General features: G+C 45.8%; 1 protein-coding gene and 1 pseudogene across 2 annotated transcripts in view; both read right to left on the reverse strand.

Moving 5' to 3' along the window:
• LOC311318600 (inactive peptidyl-prolyl cis-trans isomerase FKBP6-like) overlaps positions 1–18,837 on the reverse strand; it is a 35,743-nt pseudogene extending 16,906 nt beyond the window's left edge. The window contains exons 1-5 of the transcript in view: positions 18,814–18,837; positions 13,839–13,956; positions 1,222–1,311; positions 812–1,021; positions 251–370 (exon numbers count right to left, since the gene is read on the reverse strand). The product of the transcript in view is annotated as an inactive peptidyl-prolyl cis-trans isomerase FKBP6-like (transcript). The remainder of the gene's footprint in view (positions 1–250; positions 371–811; positions 1,022–1,221; positions 1,312–13,838; positions 13,957–18,813) is intronic.
• Positions 18,838–18,868: 31 nt separating this feature from the next.
• Positions 18,869–23,146, reverse strand: LOC311329598 (E3 ubiquitin-protein ligase rififylin; the record flags this gene model as incomplete). Its single annotated transcript, XM_084461475.1, has 6 exons — positions 18,869–19,071; positions 19,291–19,314; positions 19,431–19,641; positions 20,308–20,601; positions 20,817–20,954; positions 22,976–23,146. 6 exons carry the CDS (start codon positions 23,144–23,146, stop codon positions 18,890–18,892), a joined length of 1,020 nt encoding a protein of 339 aa, XP_084317601.1. The 3' UTR covers positions 18,869–18,889.
• Between the last annotated feature and the right edge of the window lie 1,564 nt (positions 23,147–24,710).

Genomic DNA, 24,710 nt, shown 5'->3' on the forward strand with positions numbered 1-24,710 from the left:
AGTTCAACATTACACATAAATCCCATTACTTAAAAGGCATTGGATATGCCAGCATTTAGATTAGTCTTTTAAATTGTTACTATGGCGCCACCTATGGATGAATCATGGTCATTCTTTCTGGTATAGTTACTCGTGGTCACTAGTTGCATTTACAAATTTAAAGCATTGTTGCTCAAGGACTTTGAGTTATTTGACCATTTCCAGGAAAATAATAATAGAAGAAAATCAGGGCCCGTTTCACCAGAGCTACCTGCTTGTAGCGGTCTTTGGCGTCATCAAAGCGACTCTGGTTGAAGCAGCGGTTGCCAAAGCTGCGCTGTGTGTCCACCACACTGAGGAGGGTAGACAGAGCTACAGTGTTCTGCTCCTCCTGGTGACAGAGAGGGGAGAGAGAGGGAGGGAGAGAGAGAGAGGGGGGAGAGAGGGAGAGAGAGAGGGAGGGAGAGAGAGAGGGAGGGAGAGAGAGGGGGAGACAGAGAGAGGAGAGAGAGGGGGAGACAGAGAGAGGAGAGAGACAGAGGGGAGAGAGGGGGAGAGAGGGAGGGAGAGAAGGAGGGGGGAGAGAGAGGGAGATGGAGGGGAGAGAGTGGGGGAGCGGGAGAGAGGGAGGGGAGAAAGAAGGGAGCGAGAGTGGGGAGAGGGGGTAAAGGAGATGAGAAGCAGTCAATGACACTAACAAAACAAAGCAAGATTTTTTTTGTTCCATGTGAAACAGCACAGCCATAAAATATTTTAATCTGACAGGATGCATTTTCACCTGCTGAATTTGTTCTCTGCTACACTATGTTGTTCTTCACTCCTTAGTCCTTACCAGGCTCAGAGCCATGAAGTCATCCACTTCAGACTTGGGCCGAGTCAAGGAAGTCCAGAACCTGGACCTCGTAGAGCACAGTGGCAGCTGGGGGGATGTGAGGAGGACAGCCCATCTCCCCGTAGGCATAATCAGGCAGCAGGAGGAACCTGGAGAACTCTCCCTTCCTCATGGTCCGGAGACCAAGCTCCAGGCCATACAGTGTCACGTCTGTGAGGGAACATTAATTGACTGATTTTTTTATTTAAACAAATACATCACAAGATGCCTCATTTCCTGAGGATGGCACATGTCATGAAAGCATTCCAAAACACTTCTTGCCAAAAGGACGTGTGTGTGACTGAGTAAAATGTGATTAATGCAACCGCTGTCGAAAAGCAGAGGCGCAGCTGTGTGTGTATCACACGCACCCCTTCCAAGCTTCATCATTCTTGGATACTTCTGGTGGTTTGTGGTCTCGAACGGTCGCTCCGAATACTCCAGAAATCCAGAAAAGCGAACTGTGGCTGGATTGAAGGGAACATTAAACAAAGAGCACCCATTCAAGTAGATGTATATATAGCATATAGCCTACACGTAACAGCGGCAAGGTACATCCTGCTGTAACAAGTGGACAAGCCTCAGTGCGGTGTGTGCGATGAGAAGAACATGTTGCTAAAGATGTGACTTTGCCAATATGTTCGCTAGTGGAATAACTCATGTTTTTAGAACCCGAGAGAGGGTGCCGTGTGGACATGTACACCAAGGTCCTGAGGCGACGCCCTTTCAGACAACCCCGTTGGATCTTGATCTGACATTTGTCTGCATGGGAGTTTTGTTCGCTCTCTCTGTGAACCTGATCTTTTCTTGGCTATTAGATCAATGGAGAAATCGCCACCGAAACATTAAGGTTGGTAATCAAAGTTTCATTTTACTTTAATCATTTACAATTCAAACAATTACAGAAGCTGTTCTGTCTTTGTGAAGCCTTAATGACCTAAATTGAGCCTAAATACCATCTGGTATTTCCTTTATAAATTAGGATGAAAACCTTGAAGACATTGATTGGTAAGTTGATAATGTTTTTTTCTGTATCCAACCATGTGTGTGTGTGTGTGTGTATGTGTGTGTGTGTGTATGTGTGTTTGTTTGTGCGTGCGCGTGTGCATGCATGTGTGAGATGTGTGTGTTTGTGTGTAAAATGTGTGGTATGATGCATTTTGATTGTACAAGTGTACTGAAATCATCAAAAGTCATTTTAGTTTATTTTATTTTGTTGTATCTCAAGGGCCCAGAGGGACAGTGTGACAGTCCGGGTCGACAGCTGCCCTGACCATCTGGAAGTGCTAATGCAGATGCATGAGCGCCATTGGGACTGTCGAGGACAAGACGATTCAGGTTCTGACTCCTATGATCCGGGGGGCTGTGGACAAGACCCGGTGTCTGAGATGAGCAGAGGCTTCGCCCCCGTGCCACCTGGCGGCGTCGCCAAGCCCTTTCCAACACGCAAGGGCAAAAGTTCAAAGGGCAAATCAGAGCTGAACGTTCCTCTCTCAGCCAAGGCCGACAGGGAGCGTCTGGTGCTGCCTCGCTGTCAGAGGCTCTGTTGCAAGAGCTCAGACTCTCTGGTGAACAGGGCAGCTGTCACAGCTCCATATGACACAGCACTGTCTGTCACCGGTCCATTTGACACAGCCCCATCTGTCACCGGTCCATTTGACACAGCCCCGTCTGTCACAGCTCCATCTGACACAGCCCCGTCTGTCACCAGTCTATTTGACACAGCCCCGTCTGACACAGCCCCGTCTGTCAGACCACCATTCACGATCACCAGGACCAGTAGAGTTAACAGCCCCGCTAACGCCTTATCCACCCCCATGGCGTTTACTGGTGTGCTGGTAAAGGGACAATCTGACCAGGACGTTCCACGATCACCACTTGAGGTGAGATCTGGAGCTCTCTCGGCGTCGGAGGCTTTTTCGCAAGAAGTGGGAGGGAGTCTATCAAGGGTCGGCCATTTCCACCTCGGACTCTATGGTTAAGAGGGCCGCTGACACAGCTCCATCTGACACAGCTCCATCTGTCAGTCGACCACTTTCCATGACCAGGATCAGTAGAGTTGACAGCCCCGCTAGCGCCTTATCCACCCCCATGGCGTCTAGTGGTGTGCTGGTAAAGGGACAATCTGACTGGGACGTTCCACGATCGCCCGAGGCCCACTGGAGGCGAGGTCCGGAGCTCTCTCTGCGTCAGAGACTCTTTCGCGAGAAGTGGGAAGAAGTCTGTCAAGGGACGCACACTTCCACTTCGGACTCTCTGATGAAGAGGACACCTGACACAGCTCCGTCTGTCACAGGTCCATCTGACCCAGTCCCTTCTATCACAGCTCCATCTGTCAAACCACCATTCGCGATCACCAGGACCAGTAGAGGAGACAGCCCCGCTAGCGCCTTATCCACCCCCATGGCGTCTAGTGGTGTGCTGGCAAAGGGACAATCTGACTCCGATGTTCCACGATCACCCGAGTGCCACTGGAGACAAGATCTGGAGCTCTCTCAGCGTCGGAGGCTCATTCGTAAGAAGTGGGAAGAAATCTCTCAAGGGGCGACCTCTTCCACCTTGGACTTTCTGATGAAGAGGGCACCTGACACAGCCCTGTCTGACGCAGTCCCTTCTATCACAGCTCCATCTGTCTCTCCTCTTCCCCCTACTCCACCACCACCACGCCCCCCTACTCCTCTTCCTCCTCCCCCTACTCCACAACCACGCCCCCCTATTCCTCCTCCTCCACCATTTGCGATGACCAAGACCGTTAGAGGAGACAGCCCCGCTAGTACCTTATCCACCCCCATGGCGTCTAGTGGTGTGCTGGTGAAGTGGCAAATGTTCCACGATCTCTCCAGTTCCCCCCAACACTAGCCACTGAACAAAAACAAGACATTCAAGGCAATACATAACAAATAACCCCACGATGACAGACTGACAAACACATCTACCCAACCACCCACCTACCAACCACATGTCGAGGCCACTGGGGCAACTCGGGCTCTTGAGATGACATCTGTCCTCACATCCTGGTCCAAATTACCAGAGTTTAGTTCATCAGCACTGTAGACAGGATTCTTCTTCATCATATCCACGTATGTTGTCTTCAGAGCACCACGTGTGGCTTTACCATGCTTGGGTTCCCAGAGGACAAGGTTTGAAGTGATGAGGTCAGGGCGTTCACAATGGTCAGCTATCCTTAGTCTCCACCGATGTATCTTTGTGTTCATCAGCGGTAGACCAATGTAGAGGTCAACAATGTTCATGTGTTCCATCCACAAGATGTCCTCGGCCGTACGGAGGTAGGTGTAGACTACCCACCTACCTACCTCCTGGGGAGGGAGGTAGGTGGGTGGGTAGGTAGGTAGGGAGGTAGGTGGGTGTGTAGGTAAGTAGGTGGGTAGGTAGGTGGGTGGGTAGGTAGGTAGTTGGGTGGGTAGGTGGATAGGTAGGTGTGTAGGTGGGTAGGTAGGTAGGTCGGTAGGTAGGTGGATAGGTAGGTAGATAGGTGGGTAGTTAGGTAGCTAAGTAGGTAGGTGGGTAGTTAGATAGGTGGGTGGATAAGTAGGTGAGTAGGTAGGTATGTAGGTAGGTGGGTGGATAGGTAGATAGTTGGTTGGGTAGGTAAGTGGGTAGGTGGTTAGGTAGGTAGGTAAGTGGGTGGGTAGGCAGGTAGGTAGGTAGGTACGTGGGTAGGTAGGAATGTAGGTTGGTAGGTAGGTGGGTGGGTGAGTAGGTAGGTAAGTAGATGGGTAGGTAGGTAGACAGGTAGGTAGGTAGTTAAGTAGGTAGGTGGGTAGGTAGGTAGAGGGATAGGTAGAGAGGTAGTAGGTAGGTAGGTAGGTAGGTAGAGAGGTAGGTAGTTGGGTAGATAGGTGGGTGGGTAGGTGGGTAGGTGAGTAGGCAGGTTATGTAGGTGGGTAGGTAGTAGGGATGGGCACAGTACTCGAGTACTCGTTGTTGACGTCAGTACTCGAGTAACCATGGCGAGTAATTGTTTCACTATGAAAAAAAATGCTTCGTTATTCATGCACCTGCGCACTGTGCTTTTGGCTACCTGCGTGAGGCTACTCACATCAGTCGCAACATGTCTGCTGCTTGTAAAAGTACAGTCTGGAAATACTTTGAGAAAGAAGGGGAAAACAGTGTGCAGTGCAAAATCTGCAATGTGAAACTTGCTTATCATAAGCAAACCAGCTCAAAGCAAACCAGCTCAAAGCAAACCAGCTCAACCACATGCGGTTAAAGCACAATGAAACAATGAATTAGACGACTGGACAACAACCCCGAATCACATCATTTGCTAGCCCGGCTAGCTCACGACGATGCGACGCCAAACGAACGGAAAAGATAAGTAAAAGAACACAGTATGTCCACTGTGACGTTTGTTCTTTAATAAATGCAATTGGATTGAATGGCTTAAATTGTTGGTTGTTTATTCATATGCAAATTCGCTATAACGAAATACGTCGGGATAATTTCTAAATAGTCGGGCACGTTTACTTAATCGGGCACATAGCCTACTGTAGGCCTACATCGATGGCCACCGACCTCCCGGATTTTTTTTACGGTAGGCTACAGAACAGCGAGTACTCGAGTACTCATTCATTATGAATATAGAGTACTCGAGTATTACAATAACTGAAAATGCCCATCCCTAGTAGGTAGGAAGGAAGGTGGGTAGGTAGGTAAGTGGGTAGGTAGGTAAGTGGGTGAGTAGGTAGGTAGGTCGGTAGGAAGTTAGGTAAGTAGGTGGGTAGGTAGGTAGACTGGTAGGTAGGTAGGTGACTAGGTAGGTAGATAGATAGGTAGGTAGATGGGTAGGTAGGTAGGTGGGTAGGTAGGTAGATAGATGGGTAGGTAGGTAGATGGGTAGGTAGGTAGGTAGGTAGGTAGATGGGTAGGTAGGTAGGTAGATAGATAGGTAGGTAGAGGGGTAGGTAGGTAGATAGGTAGGTAGATGGGTAAGTAGATAGGTAGGTAGATAGATAGGTAGGTAGAGGGGTAGGTAGGTAGGTAGATAGGTAGGTCGGTATGTAGATAGGTAGGTAGGTAGGGGGGTGAGTAGGTGGGTAGATAGGTGGGTGGGTCGGTGGGTAGGTAGGTAGGTAGATAGGTAGGAAGGTAGGTAGGTGGGTGGATAGGTAGGTGGGTAGGTAGGTGGGTAGGTATGCAAGTAGGTGAGTAGGCAGGTTATTTAGGTGGGTAGGTAGGAAGGAAGGTGGGTAGGTAGGTAAGTGGGTAGGTAGGTAAGTGGGTGAGTAGGTAGGTAGGTCGGTAGGAAGTTATGTAAGTAGGTGGGTAGGTAGGTAGACTGGTAGGTAGGTAGGTGACTAGGTAGGTAGATAGTTGACTAGGTAGGTAGATAGATAGGTAGGTAGATGGGTAGGTAGGTAGGTGGGTAGGTAGGTAGATAGATGGGTAGGTAGGTAGATGGGTAGGTAGGTAGGTAGGTAGATAGGTAGGTGTCTGGTGGATGCAACACATGAACAAAGTTGACCTCTACATTGATCTACCTCTCCTGACCACAAAGATACATCAGCGGAGACTGAGGATAGCCAGCCATAGGAAACGCCCTCCTGACCTCATCACTTCAAACCTTGTCCTCTGGGAACCCAAGCATGGTCAAGACACACGTGGTGCTCGAAAGACAACATATGTGGACATGCTGAGGAAGGACCCTGGCTACAGTGCTGATGAACTAAACTCTGGTATGCTGGACCAGGGTGTGTGAAGAAGTGTCATCTAGACCATCACCATCTACCCCATTGGCCTCAAAATTAGGTTTGTTCAGTTTGGGGTTACTTGTTATTATGTCTTGTGCTTTTACTGATTTTATTTGAGAATACAGTCTCTGAACATTCTCTGCCTGTGGACTAAGAGACTTTGTGCAATAAAATGTGTAATAAAAATTGAATTAAAGCCGCAAGCAACAATGAGACGAGGTCCTACGGATACACCCCCTTAAAGCTCAATGAGATTTGAGAAGAATGAGAAACTTTTTTATGGTTCAATATTCACTTTTACTTCCTATTAGTTTATGCATTGGCCTTAGCAAGACCCCAAAAATCATTTTCGTGACATGAGACTGCATGAGACCCTGTGAACTTATTATTTTAGTATGTCGGTATACTGGTTAGTACACTGGCGGGAAATCTTGTGGTGGAAATGGAAGTGACACGTTTCGCGTGTCACAATATCAGGAAGACAACAAACACTTTGCCCAGCGAAAATCTACATGCACATACTGTACAAGAAAGAACACTGGTATTTACCTGCATTGAAGACATCCTTCCACAAAGTAGCTACAATCTTCCGATCCAGTCTGCGCACGCACGTTTGTTATCATTTTCCCCCCATCATTACAGCGAGTGAGTGGGGGATTGTGGGAAGTGTGGTTAAAACGCAGTGCCGATTTTATCACGACCAGAGGGGCTGCCAAAGTGCCGAGTTATCTCATGTAGCTTTAATCAAATAGAAAATGTCTTAGTACATCTTTGCAAATTATTAAGTACAATAGCCTACACGTAGCACAACTACCAATTGAATATACCTTGCTGAACGAAACTGACTGTTGCTTCTCAGTCAAATGGTTGTACTCTCCAAAACATGTAAGCATCTTTTCATTGTGTGAGTCATCACATGCAAAACAGTCCATTCAGTTGTCACAATTTGTCAGGAACATAATAGCATGAATATCATCACATTACATTATATGAATCTCTTGTAGAACATTTGCTAAATTGATTACAGTAATTGACTGCCAGGTGAAACTACAACTTGACTAATGAAGGGTGAGTGTCACACATTCTCATTTCATTCTCAGATGACCAATCAAACACTATGTTTAGTTACCTGACAGGTGCTATCCATGAGTATGATTTTTACCAAACATATATTAAGAGCAAATCAGAGAGAATAAGAGAGAATCAGTACAATTAGAATCAGAATCTAAACATGGAGGCACCTGGCCAGGTAAATGAACAAGGACAACTGGCTGCTCGAGGAAGAGCACGAAGAGGAAGAGGAGTAGGGGGGAGTGGTTGTGGAGTAGGGGGAAGAGGAGGAGTAGGGGGGCGTGGTTGTGGAGTAGGGGGAAGAGGAGGAGTAGGGGGGCGTGGTGGTGGAGTAGGGGGAAGAGGAGGAGGAGTAGGGGGGAGTGGTGGTGGAGTAGGGGGAAGAGGAGGAGGAGTAGGGGGGCGTGGTGGAGGAGTAGGGGGAAGAGGAAGAGGAGTAGGGGGAAGAGGAAGAGGAGTAGGGGCAAGAGGAGGAGGAGGAGTAGGGGGGTGTGGTGGTGGAGTAGGGGGAGGAGGAAGAGGAGTAAGGGGGGCATGGTGGTGGAGTAGGGGGAGGAGGAAGAGGAGTAAGGGGGGCATGGTTGTGGAGTAGGGGGAAGAGGAGGAGGAGTAGGGGGGCGTGGTTGTGGAGTAGGGGGAAGAGGAGGAGAAGTAGGGGGGAGTGGTGGTGGAGTAGGAGGAAGAGGAAGAGGAGTAGGGGGGCGTGGTTGTGGAGTAGGGGGAAGAGGAGGAGGAGTAGGGGGGCGTGGTTGTGGAGTAGGGGGAAGAGGAGGAGGAGTAGGGGGGCGTGGTGATGGAGTAGGGGGAAGAGGAGGAGGAGTAGGGGGGAGTGGTGGAGGAGTAGGGGGAGGAGGAGTAGGGGGGCGTGGTGGTGGAGTAGGGGGAGGAGGAAGAGGAGTAGGGGGGTGTGGTTGTGGAGTAGGGGGAAGAGGAAGAGGAGTAGGGGGGCGTGGTGATGGAGTAGGGGGAAGAGGAGGAGGAGTAGGGGGGAGTGGTGGAGGAGTAGGGGGAGGAGGAGTAGGGGGGCGTGGTGGTGGAGTAGGGGGAGGAGGAGGAGGAGTAGGGGGGCGTGGTGGAGGAGTAGGGGGAGGAGGAGGAGGAGTAGGGGGGCGTGGTGATGGAGTAGGGGGAAGAGGAGGAGGAGTAGGGGGGCGTGGTGGAGGAGTAGGGGGGCGTGGTTGTGGAGTAGGGGGAAGAGGAGGAGGAGTAGGGGGGCGTGGTGGTGGAGTAGGGGGAAGAGGAGGAGGAGTAGGGGGAGGAGGAGTATGGGGGCGTGGTTGTGGAGTAGGGGGAAGGGAGGAGGAGGAGTAGGGGGAGGAGGAGGAGGAGTAGGGGGAAGGGAGGAGGAGTAGGGGGGCGTGGTGGTGGAGTAGGGGGAGGAGGAGGAGGAGTAGGGGGGCGTGGTGGAGGAGTAGGGGGAGGAGGAGTATGGGGGCGTGGTGGTGGAGTAGGGGGAGGAGGAGTAGGGGGGCATGGTGGTGGAGTAGGGGGAGGAGGAAGAGGAGTAGGGGGGCGTGGTGGAGGAGTAGGGGGAGGAGGAGGAGGAGGAGGAGTAGGGGGGCGTGGTGGTGGAGTAGGGGGAGGAGGAGGAGTAGGGGGGCGTGGTGGAGGAGTAGGGAGGCGTGGTGGTGGAGTAGGGGGAGGAGGAAGAGGAGTAGATTACATTACATTCCCCCCACTGTTTCACCTCCCTCTTTATTTTTGTGGCAACAGTTATTTCCCCTATTATTATTAATTATTAATAATTATTATTATTATAACGGCCTGCTGACCAAACTCTCCCCTGGTTTCCGTCTGTACAGATAGTTCCATGCATGTTCTGTGCCTTGTGTGATGCATGTTGTTGGATAGTGGTGATGCCAACGAGGAGACATATCATATTGTATCATATCATTCCTATCATTCTGTTGTTAATTTGTCACCTTATGTTATTGTATTTTGTATTTGTATTGTATTATTTTGTATATTATTGTATATTGTTTTGTAGGCTATATTGGGCGGCTGTATCTCAGGAGGTAGGGCAGGTCATCATCCAATGATTAGGTCGGGGGTCTAATCCCTGCTCTTCCTGTCCACATGTAGAAGTGTCCTTGGGCAAGACACTGAACCCCAAATTACTTCCAATGAGCAGGCTAGTGCCTTGTGTGGCAGCTTGCCGCCATTGTGAATTTGCGTGTGAATGGATAAATGAGAGGCCATTGCAAAGCACTTTTGGATAAAAGCATTTACGATCCATTATATTGTATTTGTATTGTACTCTAGCCTATGTGTCACTTGTATGTTACTGTATTTTGCTCTGGCCTGATTTGTCCTAGCACTATTAATGCACAATCAGACCAAAGCAAATTCCTTGTATGTGAAAGCCTACTTGGCAATAAACCTGTTTCTGACTCTGATTCTAAAGGCTTCTGACTCATGTTCCTCTAATCCCCTTGGATCATGAAAAAATGGGCCCCTGGGCCTGGATGTGTAGAGGGGCCCCCCCTCCTTACCAGCCCCAGGGGCGATTCTAGGGGGTGGCCAAGGGTGGCACTTGCCACCCTTGGAATCTGACCGGCCACCCCAGGAGCCACCCCTGTGATTTTGTCTGTATTTTTGTCAATTCTAATGAATGAGTCAGTGTCATAACTAAATGAAAATGAGTTGAAAATATAGTTTGAGAGACTGATCTTTAATCCACCAAATAGTTGAGCCTCCTATACACCCCTTAACAAAATGGTTTAGTCCACCCCAGACGCTCGCGGACACAGCATTCTGCACTCTGCAGCAAGCAGTTAGCTAACTTTACTAGAGTATTTGAACTTGGTCTTCTCACATATTCTTTAACTCCCCCCCTCAGAAAGATGTATTTTTTAGTGTGTCAGTAGTTAAAACGTTTTAACATAGTTATTTTAACATAGTTATCTTTGTAACACGATTTAATGAAAGCTAGCTAGTGTCATCATCGTCTCTCCACTTGTTTGTAAATCTAAAGTCAGCTAGCTAGCTATGATAGCTAGCTAGCTGAAATGCACATTAGCCTTCACGAAAAACAAGTTACAAAAAACGACAGTTTTTCTGATTGCTAGGCTAAATTTAAGGTGATCTGCTTTCCTGTCATGGGAGTGGGACTAGAATTGAACTCATTGAGAATGATAGTGAGTGTGTGAGTGAGTGTTATAAAGTGATGTGTGTCATGCTATTTACAGTAAAAGTAAAATAAAATAAATCAGAGCTTTCAAATATAAGACAGCAGCCAGAAACATTTAAATCACAAAACATGACAAATGTGGAGCATTCCTGTGATGTGTGTGCTGAGGAGGCTGGGGAACCAGGGTGAGTAAAACATTATGGTAGGCGCTTATCCAGTCAAGTTTATTGAAACCATTTTAATTATTGTGATTCCTGTAGTGGGTGGAAATATGCAGTTTACAAAAAAGTTTAATTCTTAACAATATAGCTTGTAGGTATAACTTGTGCTTTGGGAACGTGTGTTTTGCTTCTTAAAAGCATGCAGAAAAAAAAAAAAAAACGTAACTGCCACCTGGCATATCTCTGTCCCCCCCTTGTGCCACCCCAGTCAAAAAGGTCTAGAATCGCCACTGACCAGCCCCCCCCCCTACAGGCTCCGCCGCAACACTGTTGTTCTCAGCGTTTGTTTTCTTTTAAAAAATAAAAAAAAAGGAAATGCAAGGAACCTGTTGTAAAGCATCTTACTGCCTTGACTCTTTTTCTTTTCAAATCTTTCGTTTAGCTGCTCCGCTTAATATGTGTCGGTGCTCCATTTTACATGTACGGTTCTTTGTCAAGATCAAACAGATTGAACCAATTGACCTTGTGACCTGCACCTATGTGATCTGTCTTGAGTTCACAAACTTTAATAGTGCCCTCCATAGACTAGTTGTATAGCCTTTTCATGGATCTATTGAAAGGTAGCCTACATCCCACCCATTAGATTAAAGAGTAGACTATAGAAAATATGTAGCCACACAAGCTTCTCTCTTTTTTAAAAAGACGTGGGCCCTTATAAACTGTTCAAAATATAAATAACAGATTATGAAATGACTGTGAGCATACACTAGACGACTGGCTTCTGCTGATTTTTGTATGTCAACTGAAAAACTGGGTATCGCACATTTAACGAGTTTACACTACACAATTGTGTCCAGAATCTGCTCAAAAATATCAAACATGTTTGATGCTACGACTTGCTCCGACTCGGATCGGGAGAAGTCTGTTGTCATCATACACTTGCCGATTTAAATCTGTAGGCTAGGCTACTTATGATCATATACTATGGTTCAGATCAAAACGTTGACAAAACTAGCACTTTTGAGAAAGTCTGATAATTGCTCTACCACCGTTTTGGTCATACAATGGATGTGGATGGGCACCTTGAAAAATCTTTCAAAAACATGTTAAACTCTCGATTTCAAAGACTGAAGAGGATGTGCAGTACACCGCTGTGAAGTTGAACCCGCCCAGAGCTGCCCCCAAGTGGGCATATCCGGTCACTACAACAACATAACACACGTACTCATTTGAAATATTCGACCTGGCTTGAATACAATGTCCCCTGGCTAGTGTGACATACAGCATGGGTTGTGTGTTATTATACAGTACAGTATGTGTTGTGTGTGATATAGGTATAATTATGTGTTATATACAGTATGTGTTGTGTGGTATAGGTATAATTATGTGTTATATACAGTATGTGTTGTGTGTGATATAGGTATAGTTGTGTTATATACAGTATGTGTTGTGTGTGATATAGGTATAGTTGTGTGTTATATACAGTATGTGTTGTCAATCAATCAATCAATCAATCAATCAAAGCTTTATTTCGATAGCGCATTTCATACCCAGAGGCAACACAATGCGCTTTACAGAGAACAAGGGAGGTGGGCATACGACCCACCCATACATATTCCAGAGGGAAGCAAAAAAACAGTAATCACCCGGGGGTCAGATAAGTGAGCTGTAAAAATTCTTCCCTGACCCCTCTCAACAAGGCGATCGAGCAAGCTCCTGGAGTATGTTTGTCTACCGGCTAAGAACATGTATAAAGCAGTACATTACATTAAATTACATTTCAGAGTAAGAGAGGCTCAAAAAGCATCATAGGAGAGACATGGCAAATACTGGTGTGTGTTTGCTATGGCCCAGGCCTAAAGCCGGAAGTGGGCTGGTGTATGTCTGTGTGTACGTGTGTGTGTGTTAACTAAATGCTACGACATCCACAGCAGACACAGGGGTATCTATTGGACTCCGGGAGGTCTGCTGGTGACAGTGGGGCATCCACTGGACCTGGTTAGAAGATAGGAGGGAGAGAGAGAGGCACTAGGGAGAGGGAAGGCAAAACAGGGTTAGTAGCACACAGAGCCATAAAAGCAATACAGATATTAAAACAGGCAACCTGGAGCAAGCTCCTGGAATATATTTGTCTAATGGCTAAGAACATTTATAGAGCAATAAATTACATTAAATTACATTTTCAGAGGTATAATTATGTGTTATATACAGTATGTGTTGTGTGTGATATAGGTATAGTTATGTGTTATATACAGTATGTGTTGTGTGTGGTATAGGTATAGTTGTGTGTTATATACAGTATGTGTTGTGTGTGATATAGGTATAGTTGTGTGTTATATACAGTGTGTGTTGTGTGTGATATAGGTATAGTTATGTGTTATATACAGTATGTTGTGTGTGGTATAGGTATAGTTATGTGTTATATACAGTGTGTGTTGTGTGTGGTATAGGTATAGTTGTGTGTTGTACCTATACAGTGTGTTATGTGTGGTATAGGTATAGTTGAGTGATACAGTATGTGTTGTGTGTTACAGTATATTCAGTATGTGTTACATTGCATTACAGTCATTTAGCAGACACTTTTATCCAAAGTGACTTATTTCAATAATTGCATTTAATGTAGATACTGTAGTAAACATACTACTACTCGTACTACTGGGGGGGATATGGGTGGGGAGAGAGAGAGAGAGAGAGAGAGAGAGAGAGAGATAAATAAACTAAGTTTGATTCAAATGCAACTTCAGCTTAAATCTATTTAAATCTAGCCCTACATTTATTTCAATTATAGCCGCCTGGACTAGCCGTCAAGTCACAGTGTTCTATCCGGTCTGTGACATCACGGGCACTACGGCGTAACATGTAGGCCTACGTTTGTGTGAAGGAAGGAAGGTAGCCTGGGTATATTTTAAACCTACGTGATACTGATGCATCTCTAGGCACTGGAGGGCCTTCTCCGGGCTGCACCACCTCCTTCAGGATCCCGCCATCACCCAGGACGTCCTGCATCTGTAGCCCCATGCGGTGGAACGGGCCCTAGCATAAAACAAACAAAGTTGCTTACTTTCATCGCCTTCATTTCTATTATATATTTCTAGCCATGGATTGTAATGAATCGACCGAGCTAGAGCTGTAGCACCAGACAGTTCGCCGTTCAGAATTTTGGCACGCGTGCACCAGTGGATGCTCGTGATGCACGTGACCCCATAACCTGCACGACAGCGCGCGTTTGTCTTGATCTTAAAATCTGTTTAACTCCAATAAAATATCTGAAGTTAGTGGGATACGGCACCAAGGTACAGTAATACTACATATATCTGTCTAACGTTACCTGTAAGTTAACTAACGTTAGCTAGCCAACTAGGGCAATAAATTGCAAACTAACGTTAGATGCACGTCTCTAATTTACCTGGGTAACGCTACCATCCCCTTGTCGCCCACGGGGGTCTAAATAGTTTCGGATTCTGGTAGAAAATCCATTTGCTGCCATGATGGTTAGCTACCTTTCGGTGGTTTCTCAATACCGTTTACACCGTCGCTGACAGTAACTATCTAGTTTATCTCGCACGTTGAGACTGACTAGTGAGTAGGCCAAGTAGTTAGTTAACTAACGTCAGTCGCTAGGTGGCGGTTAGAGCAATCATCCGGGAAATGTCGGGGTCAAAATTGAGTTCTCAGGTGTTTGAAGTTTGAAAAGGGAACATTAGCGGCTGATGACAGGTGCGTTTTTATATATCTACTGATTTATTTGCTATTTAAGTCTTTATTGTGTTGCGTACAATAATTAACAATCAAATGGTTATTATAAAATGTAGACTAGACGTAGCCTATTACTTACCAGTGATGAAGTGTTTGCCGCAGACAAACAAATTTGGGATCCCATTGTCATGACTCAATGGCATTGACTTCCCTTGGGGTCCTCCCTCCTCCTGAAGCTATAAAATGCGTCTTTTGCCCTCTCTTAACCTACTTGGTAGTCAGGAGAACCGAATGTGTGTATGAGTTTTATTGGTTATGGTGCACGACACAACACAGCAACTTTGGTGACAGCCTCAGCCTCTTGCTCTTCTAGGCCATCTCTAGTTTTTATCACTTTTTCACCTAAAGTGGGCGTGTCCGTCAAAGCTGACGTCAAGTAGCTCCAGTCTCACTTCCCGTCATGCCTTTCGCGTGTATGGAGAGAGAACGAGGTGCCCAGATATTTATATTTTAGACGTCCCAAAATACCTCACATGTCTACCAATGTACACATCTTTATGGTAGACGTTAACTTGCTGAAATGCGCGTTTTTTGTTTTTCCACCATAACCGGGAATGGTAAGGCTGAGAAAGTAGTCTCCGTAGGGGTCGGTCTATCAATTCAGTACACTCTGGTTTCTCTTCAGATCGCATAAATCTTTCGCCTTTTACTAAAGATTTCCGTGGAGAGGAACATTACGAGTATCAACCAATTTTTTGATGCCCTGCTTTAATGCGGGGCTGCCTAATGTGTTCAAATAAAAAGTGCGAACGGATGAACGTTATCCCTCAGCGGTAGCGATCTTATACTGACTGGCTTTGCTGTGTCGATGCACACATTGGAGTGCGAGGCTTTAGAAGAACAACGTTCTTTACAGTGAAAGCCGTCAGGAATCCACCCAAAAATCCAGTTACATCAAACCGGACCGATCTTTCTACCAAACCGGTAGAAAATGAATTAGCCTACAGGTGTCAAAGCCAGCCCACATGATATAAACATGACTAACCAAATTAATCACGTTCACATCACAAACTTTCAAGTCTGTTGTAGTGTTTTATTATACTTTATAAATATAAAAATGTCAAACAAAATATATGCACAAAAGGACATCAATATTATATAATACATTTTCAAAAATATATGTTTTTCTTTAATTATAAATCCTATTAACTTCAATTGTAGTTTTAATATCTGACCCAGCATTTAGTACCAAGCCCATGCTGTTGGATTCATTTTCAAACTACAACAAAGTCAATAGCCCATGCTAGTAAATTGACAAAATGTACAACAAACTCAATAATATTCAAATTATACTGTGGTTTTGGAGTTAATCATACAATTTTACAGTTGTTGAACAAAAAAGTTGAATTATGAGAATATACCAAACACAACCAAAGAATTCTTCACACACACAGTTATATATGAGTCATTCCATGTGTTTTCAATCTGACTTTTGCCAGAGCAGTTTCCTTTTTTAAAGAATGCATGCAAATCTCTCCATTTAATTTTTACTCCATATGCTAATAGTATTGAATCTTTCCTGCTGGGGGCAGGGTTTTCCTTTAGTAATCTAGGGGGATACAGGCTGTTTATTATAGGATTTTTGTTTAAAATCCACTGACAGTAATTTGTGTCAGTGCATTTGCTGAGAAATGATAGCATCAAAGGGTACAATCAATTAGTGTGATTTCCAATAAACATTCAACATGTTACAATAGCGTAATAGTACATTGTCCTCCAAACTCTAAAGCACCTCCATTTTTAAATCACCAATCACAAATTCACAGGGACACCCAAGTCCTTGGACACCAGTAGAGCTACAGGGGCAGATCAGGGACACACCATCCCACACACACACGTCACAGGGTTATCTTCAGGCCAAAGTTCAACATTACACATAAATCCCATTACTTTAAAGGCATTATTAGGAAGGCATTGCTTTAAATATTGTATTATGTCACATTTGATATACTGTTACGAGATACAAGACCAGAACATACCTTGTCTTGAAAGAGGATTAAGTATGCCTGTTCACACAGTTATACTATCTATTCACTGTCTGGGAATGCCGTTTGTTTACTCTGGTTAAATAATTATGTTAATTCTACTGGTTGGAAAGCTTGGCTACATGTTGGTTGGTGTTAGCAAAAAATATGCCATAGAGGTCAATATACTAGACTGATGATATACTAGATTAATTAATTGACAGCTTGAAGATGAGGACAGTTCCTGGGTTGACGTGAAATGGCTGACGAGGTTAAAAGATCTTGCAGCCCTGAAACATTACTACATTTGAAAACTGTACAAGTGAGATACTAGATATTGTTCTTGCATGATATCGGCATAGTTATTGACAAGAAACATATCAAACAGACAAGTGTAAAAATCTATTTGCGATATTGGCAGTCACAGTTGTAAGAAATGGTTTTGTTATTGAAAACAACCAAAAACCAGTTACATTCAATTCAGGCAGACCAAATATCTGTGATGTGTTGGCTCTGTCCCAGGAGATATGCATTCCCTAAAACAGACATACAAAGTTGTATACAGTGAGTGCATTTTCCACTATTAGCAGTTTCATGGTACATTCATTACCTATAAAACAAGATGGACAGTAGAACGAGCACAAAGTAAAAGTGAACCATTATTTATTTTCCAACATGTCTTGTGTCAATCCTGTTCTAGGGTGTTTGAAAAGTGCAGACACTATCTGTTTCATCTCATGCCTTGAATTGCCTGAAGTAGAAATTAATTAGAATACAAATCAAATTACAGTAAAGTGATTGTGAGATTGTAATAGAGCCAATATCAGCATGTCATTAAGAAAATGAGTTGCACTCAACTAATAACAGGCTCAAGCTGTTGCTGAGCATTCTGTTTTAGGGCACTTGCTTGGAGAAGAGAGGCGATACAAGCCTTGAAATGGAATTTATCCAAACAAGGTCAGCTCTCTTTAGGTCACGGCTCTGAACTCAGACTAACTAACCGTTGTGTGGGTGTAGAGATCCCATGACATCCAAAGAACAAACAAAAACGCTGTTTAGTATGGTGCTCCATGTGCACAGAAACACTTCTGCCCCTAGCACTTCAAGTGAAAGTTGTAGGAGCACTTTCTACATGCCCCTTGGTCAAATCAGGGGAGTGGCTTTTCTGTGTGAACTACTTCTGCCAGAGGAGGGTGCTACTGCTCCTGATAAATGCATAAAAACAATTCAATGAAAGGGTGGGAAAATGTTGAAACTGGGGTTGATAGTTGCCCTTTAAAGGAAGCCAAAAATGATGCCCCCTTAACCCTTCAGTGCTCCCAGTGAGCTACAACCAAAACAACCTTGTTTAAAGGGCTAGGTTATTTTAGCGCCAGGCTGGTTCAAGGCTTCTCTTATCGGAGGACGGTGACTCCGAGAGACGAGGCTTGGTTTACCGGGTGCACTGCAACCTGAAGATGGCTCAGGACCAAGCAACCGCTGGGGTGCAGGCAGTGAAAACTGAGGGTGACATTTGAACCCAAAAGAAGCTATGCTATTGCCACATTACTTGAAGAATTTGCTGTTGCATTTGATGCAGTTGTGTCTTTGCTCATCATAATAAATGTCCCTACAAGCACAGGAAGTGCCTCTTGACAATTACTCTGGTACTGCTAAGTCAAAGCCGAGTTGTGTTCATTCACTACTGGGCCGATAGCACCGATATGGCTACTCATGTATTTTATTATTGATATGTACAGCAATGTAGCCTTTTGAATTGTTCGATCTTGTCCCTCTACTGTAAGGCCCAAAGCGAACTACAGTACCTTCCAGTCCATACACATACAACACCAGCAGCTAGGCAGGACAAAAACGCAATTTAACCATGCCTTTGTATAGGTTTAAGAGACATGGATTTTAGAAAGTAAATCAAGAGGGATAGCTACTTTGCAAACAGTACGTGTCATGGTATCCGTGACACCAGCAAGGGACCTCTGAAATAGCACATGACCCTGTGGAATTTCGAGCAAATCAAGACAAGGTATTCAGTTGGAGTGCAAAAGAATCCAGAAGAGTGGAGTGACAGGTTTTGCCAGCAAGAGTGTGAGCGAGCGCGCGTTTGCCTGCCGGTTTGCATTTTCGGTTGATCGACAGGTCAGATACAGCGAGCCATCAACCATCCGGTGGTTACGGTAGAGGCCGCGGCGGTAGCCATCGTCTTTGCGTCCAACGCGTCCCTCGGCCCTGCGACGTCCTCCCCTCGCGCATCAGGACCTGAAGACGTGCACCGCCCGGACCACGTACTGACGGCAGATCGGGCACTCGCTCATGCGCTTGCCGCATTTGCTGCAGGTGACCATGTGGCCGCATTCCAGCAGCACGCAGTCGATGGGGGAGTCCATGCAGATCCGACAGAGGTTCTCCTCCAGGCTTTTGGGCGCGGCAGAGTCTGCGTGAGGAAGACGGAGAGGAAGAGACTCTGAGGTAAACTCAATAACTGCGGGTCACCTGCCATGGGTGAGGATTTGGATTTGGAAAATTGCCTCAAGCAAGATTAGTTTACTCAAATGAGGGCCGGCTGACTCCAAACTGCAAATACAAGAATACAATTCTCTGGATGGGATTCATCCTTCCAACTGTACTGTTAAATTGAGCATGCCTCTCTTACCTGCTTCATTTCTGGTGTTTGAAACTGAAAAAGAGAGACACTACATTTGGTCTATTCCAATGACAACACATTCAAATCAAGCTCATATTCCAGAAGAAAGATTCCACATGTACCCTTTGCATAAGCAGACGAATCCTCACCCAGGTTCTGGAGGTCCTTCTGGTCGTTGTAGAGCCGGGTCACCCTCTCCATCAGCTCCCACTTCTCACAGCAGCCCTTGAAGTTGACGAAGTTGCGGGCCAGGATCTCCTTGAGCTGCCGGACGCTCAGGCCCTCCACGTCCTCCACCCTGCTGAGGTCGGACAGCGAGGCCCGTCGGCCCGGCATCAGGGCCTCGTCGCTGTCCGAAGACTGCGGGGGGGAACAGCAGAGGGATGGAGGCACACGACGTCCATTTTAACACAACTGCGTCGACCTCAGCTGTTGACTATGGTAGATGTGTAATCGTCAGGTAAGGAGCGCGGTGCTCATCAGCTTGGAGCAGCTCAGCTTGGCTCGGCAGTCTAAAAAGGGCACACGTTCTAGGAGGTGTTTCTGACACAATGAGTTCAAAGAAAGCATGATAACACCAGATGCTTTTCATCCGAATGCAGCCCTACCACACATTAGAGTTCAGTTCACTACCACAAATTAGAATTACCAATTCATAACCACACATTGGAGAGTTACTAATTCACTACCACCTATTAGAGTTACCAATTCACTACCACACATTAGATAATTACCAATTCACTACCACACATTAGTTACCAATTCACTACCACACAAAAGAGAATTACCAGTTCCAAAACAATTGTGGAAAAGGTACGTTATTCAGTTAACCTACCTGCACATTACCACCTTCAAAAATTCAGAACCTGTGATTCCTTGTTTGTGTTTTGATGGATCAATGTGTGTTTGGTCTGGCCTGAGTGCTTATTTGCTGTCATTGTCATGTCTGACATTGAATTCCCCCTTTGAGGGTGATTCAGAGCCCATCCATCTATTTAACAGCCCCGGGGGAATCCCAGTTCTCACCTCCTCCTCCTCTTCGTCTTCCTCCTCCTCTTCGTCAGATATGTGCTCCGACTCCGGCTCGGGCTCCAGGCCCGGCCGCTGAGAGCGGCCCGGGGGCGAATCGGGGCTGCCGCCGGGCGGCATTTCCGGGAGAGTGGGGGGGGCGTTGCGCGCCCCGGACTGGGACATGGTCTCGCTGCTGCTGCTGGTGCTGGGGGTCTGCTGGCCCAAGACCAGTTCCACCAGCTCCTCCTTCTCCCGACACGTCTGCGTGGGAACCTCGTGCAGGTGGAGGTAGTTACGCAGCTCGCGCACCTGGTCGAAACAAAAGTTATTACATTTTATATTTCTTATATAGAATTTTGAGCGCTCACAATAGTTGAAGACACGCAGTATATCACATAGATGATACACAGATCAGCTCAGATCAAGTGTTTTCATACACACCCACTTGACATGACTCAATCTATGCACATCCTCTAACAGGTCACCTGCATCGGTCAGGGTAAATGCTATATTAGGTGCTGAACCTTGAGTCTCATCAGCTGGGCGCGGTCGAAGAGCGTCCCGTGGAAGCGCTGGCAGGTGTAGCAGAGGCGCGGGCGCGGCGGCTCCGGCTGGACCGAGCAGCGGCCGCAGAAGCTCTTCTTGCAGTCCACGCAGACGTGCTGAGGGACAGACAGAACGTGAGCGCGGCCCGTCGCGTCGTAAAATAATGATGATCGACCCTCCTTCCGAGTCAGCTGAGCCAAGCTGTGGTGTTGTTGTTAAAGATAGCGCTGCTTTGGCGACTCTTTTCAAAAGGTGGTTTGTGTACAGATGTGAAACTGTGTGGATGGCAAACATGACTAGGATAATATGTTGAAATCCCCAACTTTTTTGTAAGGGGTTACACCGACTTCATCTTCCTGTTTCGGCTTGATTCCCACGCAGAAGAATACAGTCATCCATAGAACGTGTTGTGTTTGATCTTTCTACAGAAATGAGTTCCGTTGTGCTGTTACAATTACAGGTTATCATTGACGTATTGAAATAGGTTGACTAGTGAAAAGAGCAACCATTGCTCTGCCTTTGGAGACGGGCGCTTTATCAAACCCCATCTAGCCTCTGTTTCATTCCATTTCAAGTCACGAGGGATGGGTATCGTTAGGATTTGATCGATACTGACATTGCTTATCGATGCCGATACTTATGGATACTACTCTACCACTTTGGGACTCATACACTGCCTGGGTCAATGTTTCTGTCTCAGTTGGCCTTCATTTACATAGTGGACAGTCACTGTAATATAGTGATCCTGTGTGATTGCTTATCCAGCCATTGCTGGTTATGGCTACTTTTGACACATTGATAAGCTCACCTATGATGTTTCTCTTTTCAACTGCATGTCAAGCAGGTATGAGGGTGTCTGATAATGTGCCTCTGGAAGGAGGGTGGTAACTGGGGTTAAGGGCTGTGGTCATCTCCCTAAGGCAGGGAAGCCCAATACGTCGATTGCGATCGACCAGTAGGTCACAGAGGCTATGCTAGTAGATCTCGAGCCATTCAAAAGAAAAGGCGAGTTTATGATGCGCATTGAAGTTGAAGAAGAAGCAAGCAGTCATGTCACCTCTCTTGTTGTCCAAACAGGCAACTTTTCCTCCTGCTACAGTACTTTGTAGATTACAAGTGTGACCTTTTGTACTGCAGTTTAGCTGAGTATTTGAATGATTGAATCATGTTTGTGCTGGTTTTATCATTTTTTAGGCTTGTGTGTGTCGCTGATAGCTGATAGTAGCCGGGTAAAATCAATCAGAAACTCAAAAAAGTCAGGATTATGCAACCCTGGCTGATCCATTCAGTGCAAGTCAGTAGTGTCTTGTGCTGTGTGATTGAGTTATTGAGTTATAGTTGAGTAAGCTAAAGACACTGTTCTGACAACTAGCTGAATGTTACCTGTTAATATTGTGCAAGGCTTGATATGGCTTTAATGACGTGAATTAACACCTAGCCAATGTTAAGTGACAAGTGACAGAAGGGCGGGGTTCTGGGTGTGTATGGGGGTGGTAGATCTTGTTGAGCTGGTCATTTTAAAAGTAGACAGTCTTATTTATAATAATGATAGTTACCTGCATCTGAGTGTTACCTGCATCTTTAGCCTGCTAGCAGTGCCACCAGCGTTAGCATTAGCCGCTTTGCTAAAGCAGTCAAACTCGCTGGTCTGCTTCACATTTACCGAATGTGAAACTGTTAAGTGTTTCATGAGGCTGCTGGTGTTACCCCTTTTGGACACAACTAACTTAAATAAATTGCATTTAGCAGCACCGTCGGTAGATTTGGTGAAGTACCGTTTTGCCCTGTCCGCCATGCCTACTTCCTTGAGAGGCCTAGTAGAGAGAGGCAAATAATAACAATGTCATCGCCTGTCACCAGCAGCTTGGTCATGATTAGGGGACGGATGCGAGCTGTGTTGACTGATTTATGAAACGAACGCGGCTCCATGGATTTATGAAACAAACGCGTTAAATACCGATAGCAGCACCATTTGTCCGCGAGCTTATCGGTATTTCGGTACTGACCCAATGACGTACCGATACCAAAAAAATACCGGTTCCCGATACCCATCCCTACAAGTCATGCTGTACAACCCGCATTTGGAACAGGCCTTATTCATCAGGAGCGCCTTGCTTGTCGGTTCGGTGATTCTAACCTTCGTAGCGACGGTGTCGAAGTGGCCTCCGCAGGCCTTGCACAGATGTTCGGGGGAGGTCTGGGACGGGCTGTAGCCCGAGTTTGTGTAGGCCTGGCGCCATGAGCTGCCCGTTTCTTCCACTGTGGCGGTGGGTTCCAGACAGGACCAGCTACAACAGGATGTCCACATGCTCCTGCCTGCGTGCACACACACACACATCACTTACTCATCATTTACTTGTAGAGAGACAACATGACAGTAGTGCATGGAAATATGAATTGGTGCAGCAGGAAACTTCAGAACAGAATGGTTTTGGGGTTTGGAGGTGAACTGTGTAGCAGATGTATATGTGAGTAAGTTATGTAGATCGCATGCATGTGATTCAATTCATTTGCACACTTGTGACTTGAAACAAACGGGCATATGGGGGGCTACCATAGAGGGACCTATATATCTCACTTCAAGTGTCCAATTATAAACAATGCAATAGTACTGACTGAGCTTGTGCCCGATTACAAACAATGCAATAGTACTTAAGCCTACTTCAACCATCTATAAAGACCTGAACTGCAGCCCAACCTGAAAGAAAAGTGACAAATATCCTGTCCATTCACTAACGCAGGAACTACTGTACAGTAGTGCACTGTGAGAACCGATCCCGTCATAGTTCACACTTTCAAGCGGGCCAAAAGAGCCCTACTATAATGGCCTGCAACTTTCTCCTACGTCGCTGACAAAGCACACCACTAGAGAAAAGAGGAACAAGTGCCTGATCGGATCTACAGCCAACTGGGCTCAGGGACAATGAGAGCGCTGTGTGTCATTGTTCTCAGGGCTAGAAATATGCACAGAAATACCAGACACGTCCCTTATAGGAGCAAATGGAGAAGCTACCAAAGAAGCTTGTCTTGACAGCTTAAAAGTGTTTGAGAGAGGAATCAATACAGGTAGCTACTAAGCATTAGCATTGTTTATGGCAAACAGATTTCATTCAATTGTGGAACTTACATTTGCAATGACTAGAGATCACACTCTTTTTGTAAATGCAAAGTGGTCAAACCAAATTCAGGTCAAATTTCAGACCACGGATTTCCGTTTACTTGCTAGGTCTAGGCCCCGTCTCTGTTAAGCAGCCCATTACTGAAATAATGCCATGGTGATGAACCCAAAGGTGTCAAGTTGCAGATTGTTACTTGCCGACAATTTTACATGTGACTACTTTGTCTAGTAAACCAAGTAGCCCCAAAGTTGAACTGACAGCTCTTACCTTAGAGTCGCCAGGTGCGCAGATAATCAACTGTGCTGACAAATAATTACTACAGAGTGGATCACAGTAGACTATTCAGACAGAAGTAAATATCCCCGACTTTTCGTCAAACTGCCAGCTCCAGGAAGAAGCCCTGGCTGTGTCACTACTTCCCTCGCCACGCCTATTATCACCACCGCCTCCTAGATGCAGCCTCCAGAGGCGCACACTCCGTCTCTGGAACTGCTCTGTTCCGCAGAACTATTTACAGAAGCAAAGAAAAATAGCACACCTGTGACTCATAAACCTGTCTTGTGATTTCGAGCGCTCAATTTATTTATTGTCTGGGGTAGCCTACTAATTGGTCCAAGTAGCCATGGGGAAGTATAGATTTTTTTTTAACACATTTGTCTATAAAGCTCAAATGCCCAATTAGTTGACAAGGTCTGTAATCTTTCTGCATTAATTAGGTCTACTTATTTGCCTAAAAAAAACCGAATCATTCAT

This window comes from Borostomias antarcticus (assembly GCF_949987555.1).
Source record: "Borostomias antarcticus genome assembly, chromosome: 1".
Lineage (NCBI taxonomy): Eukaryota > Metazoa > Chordata > Actinopteri > Stomiiformes > Stomiidae > Borostomias > Borostomias antarcticus.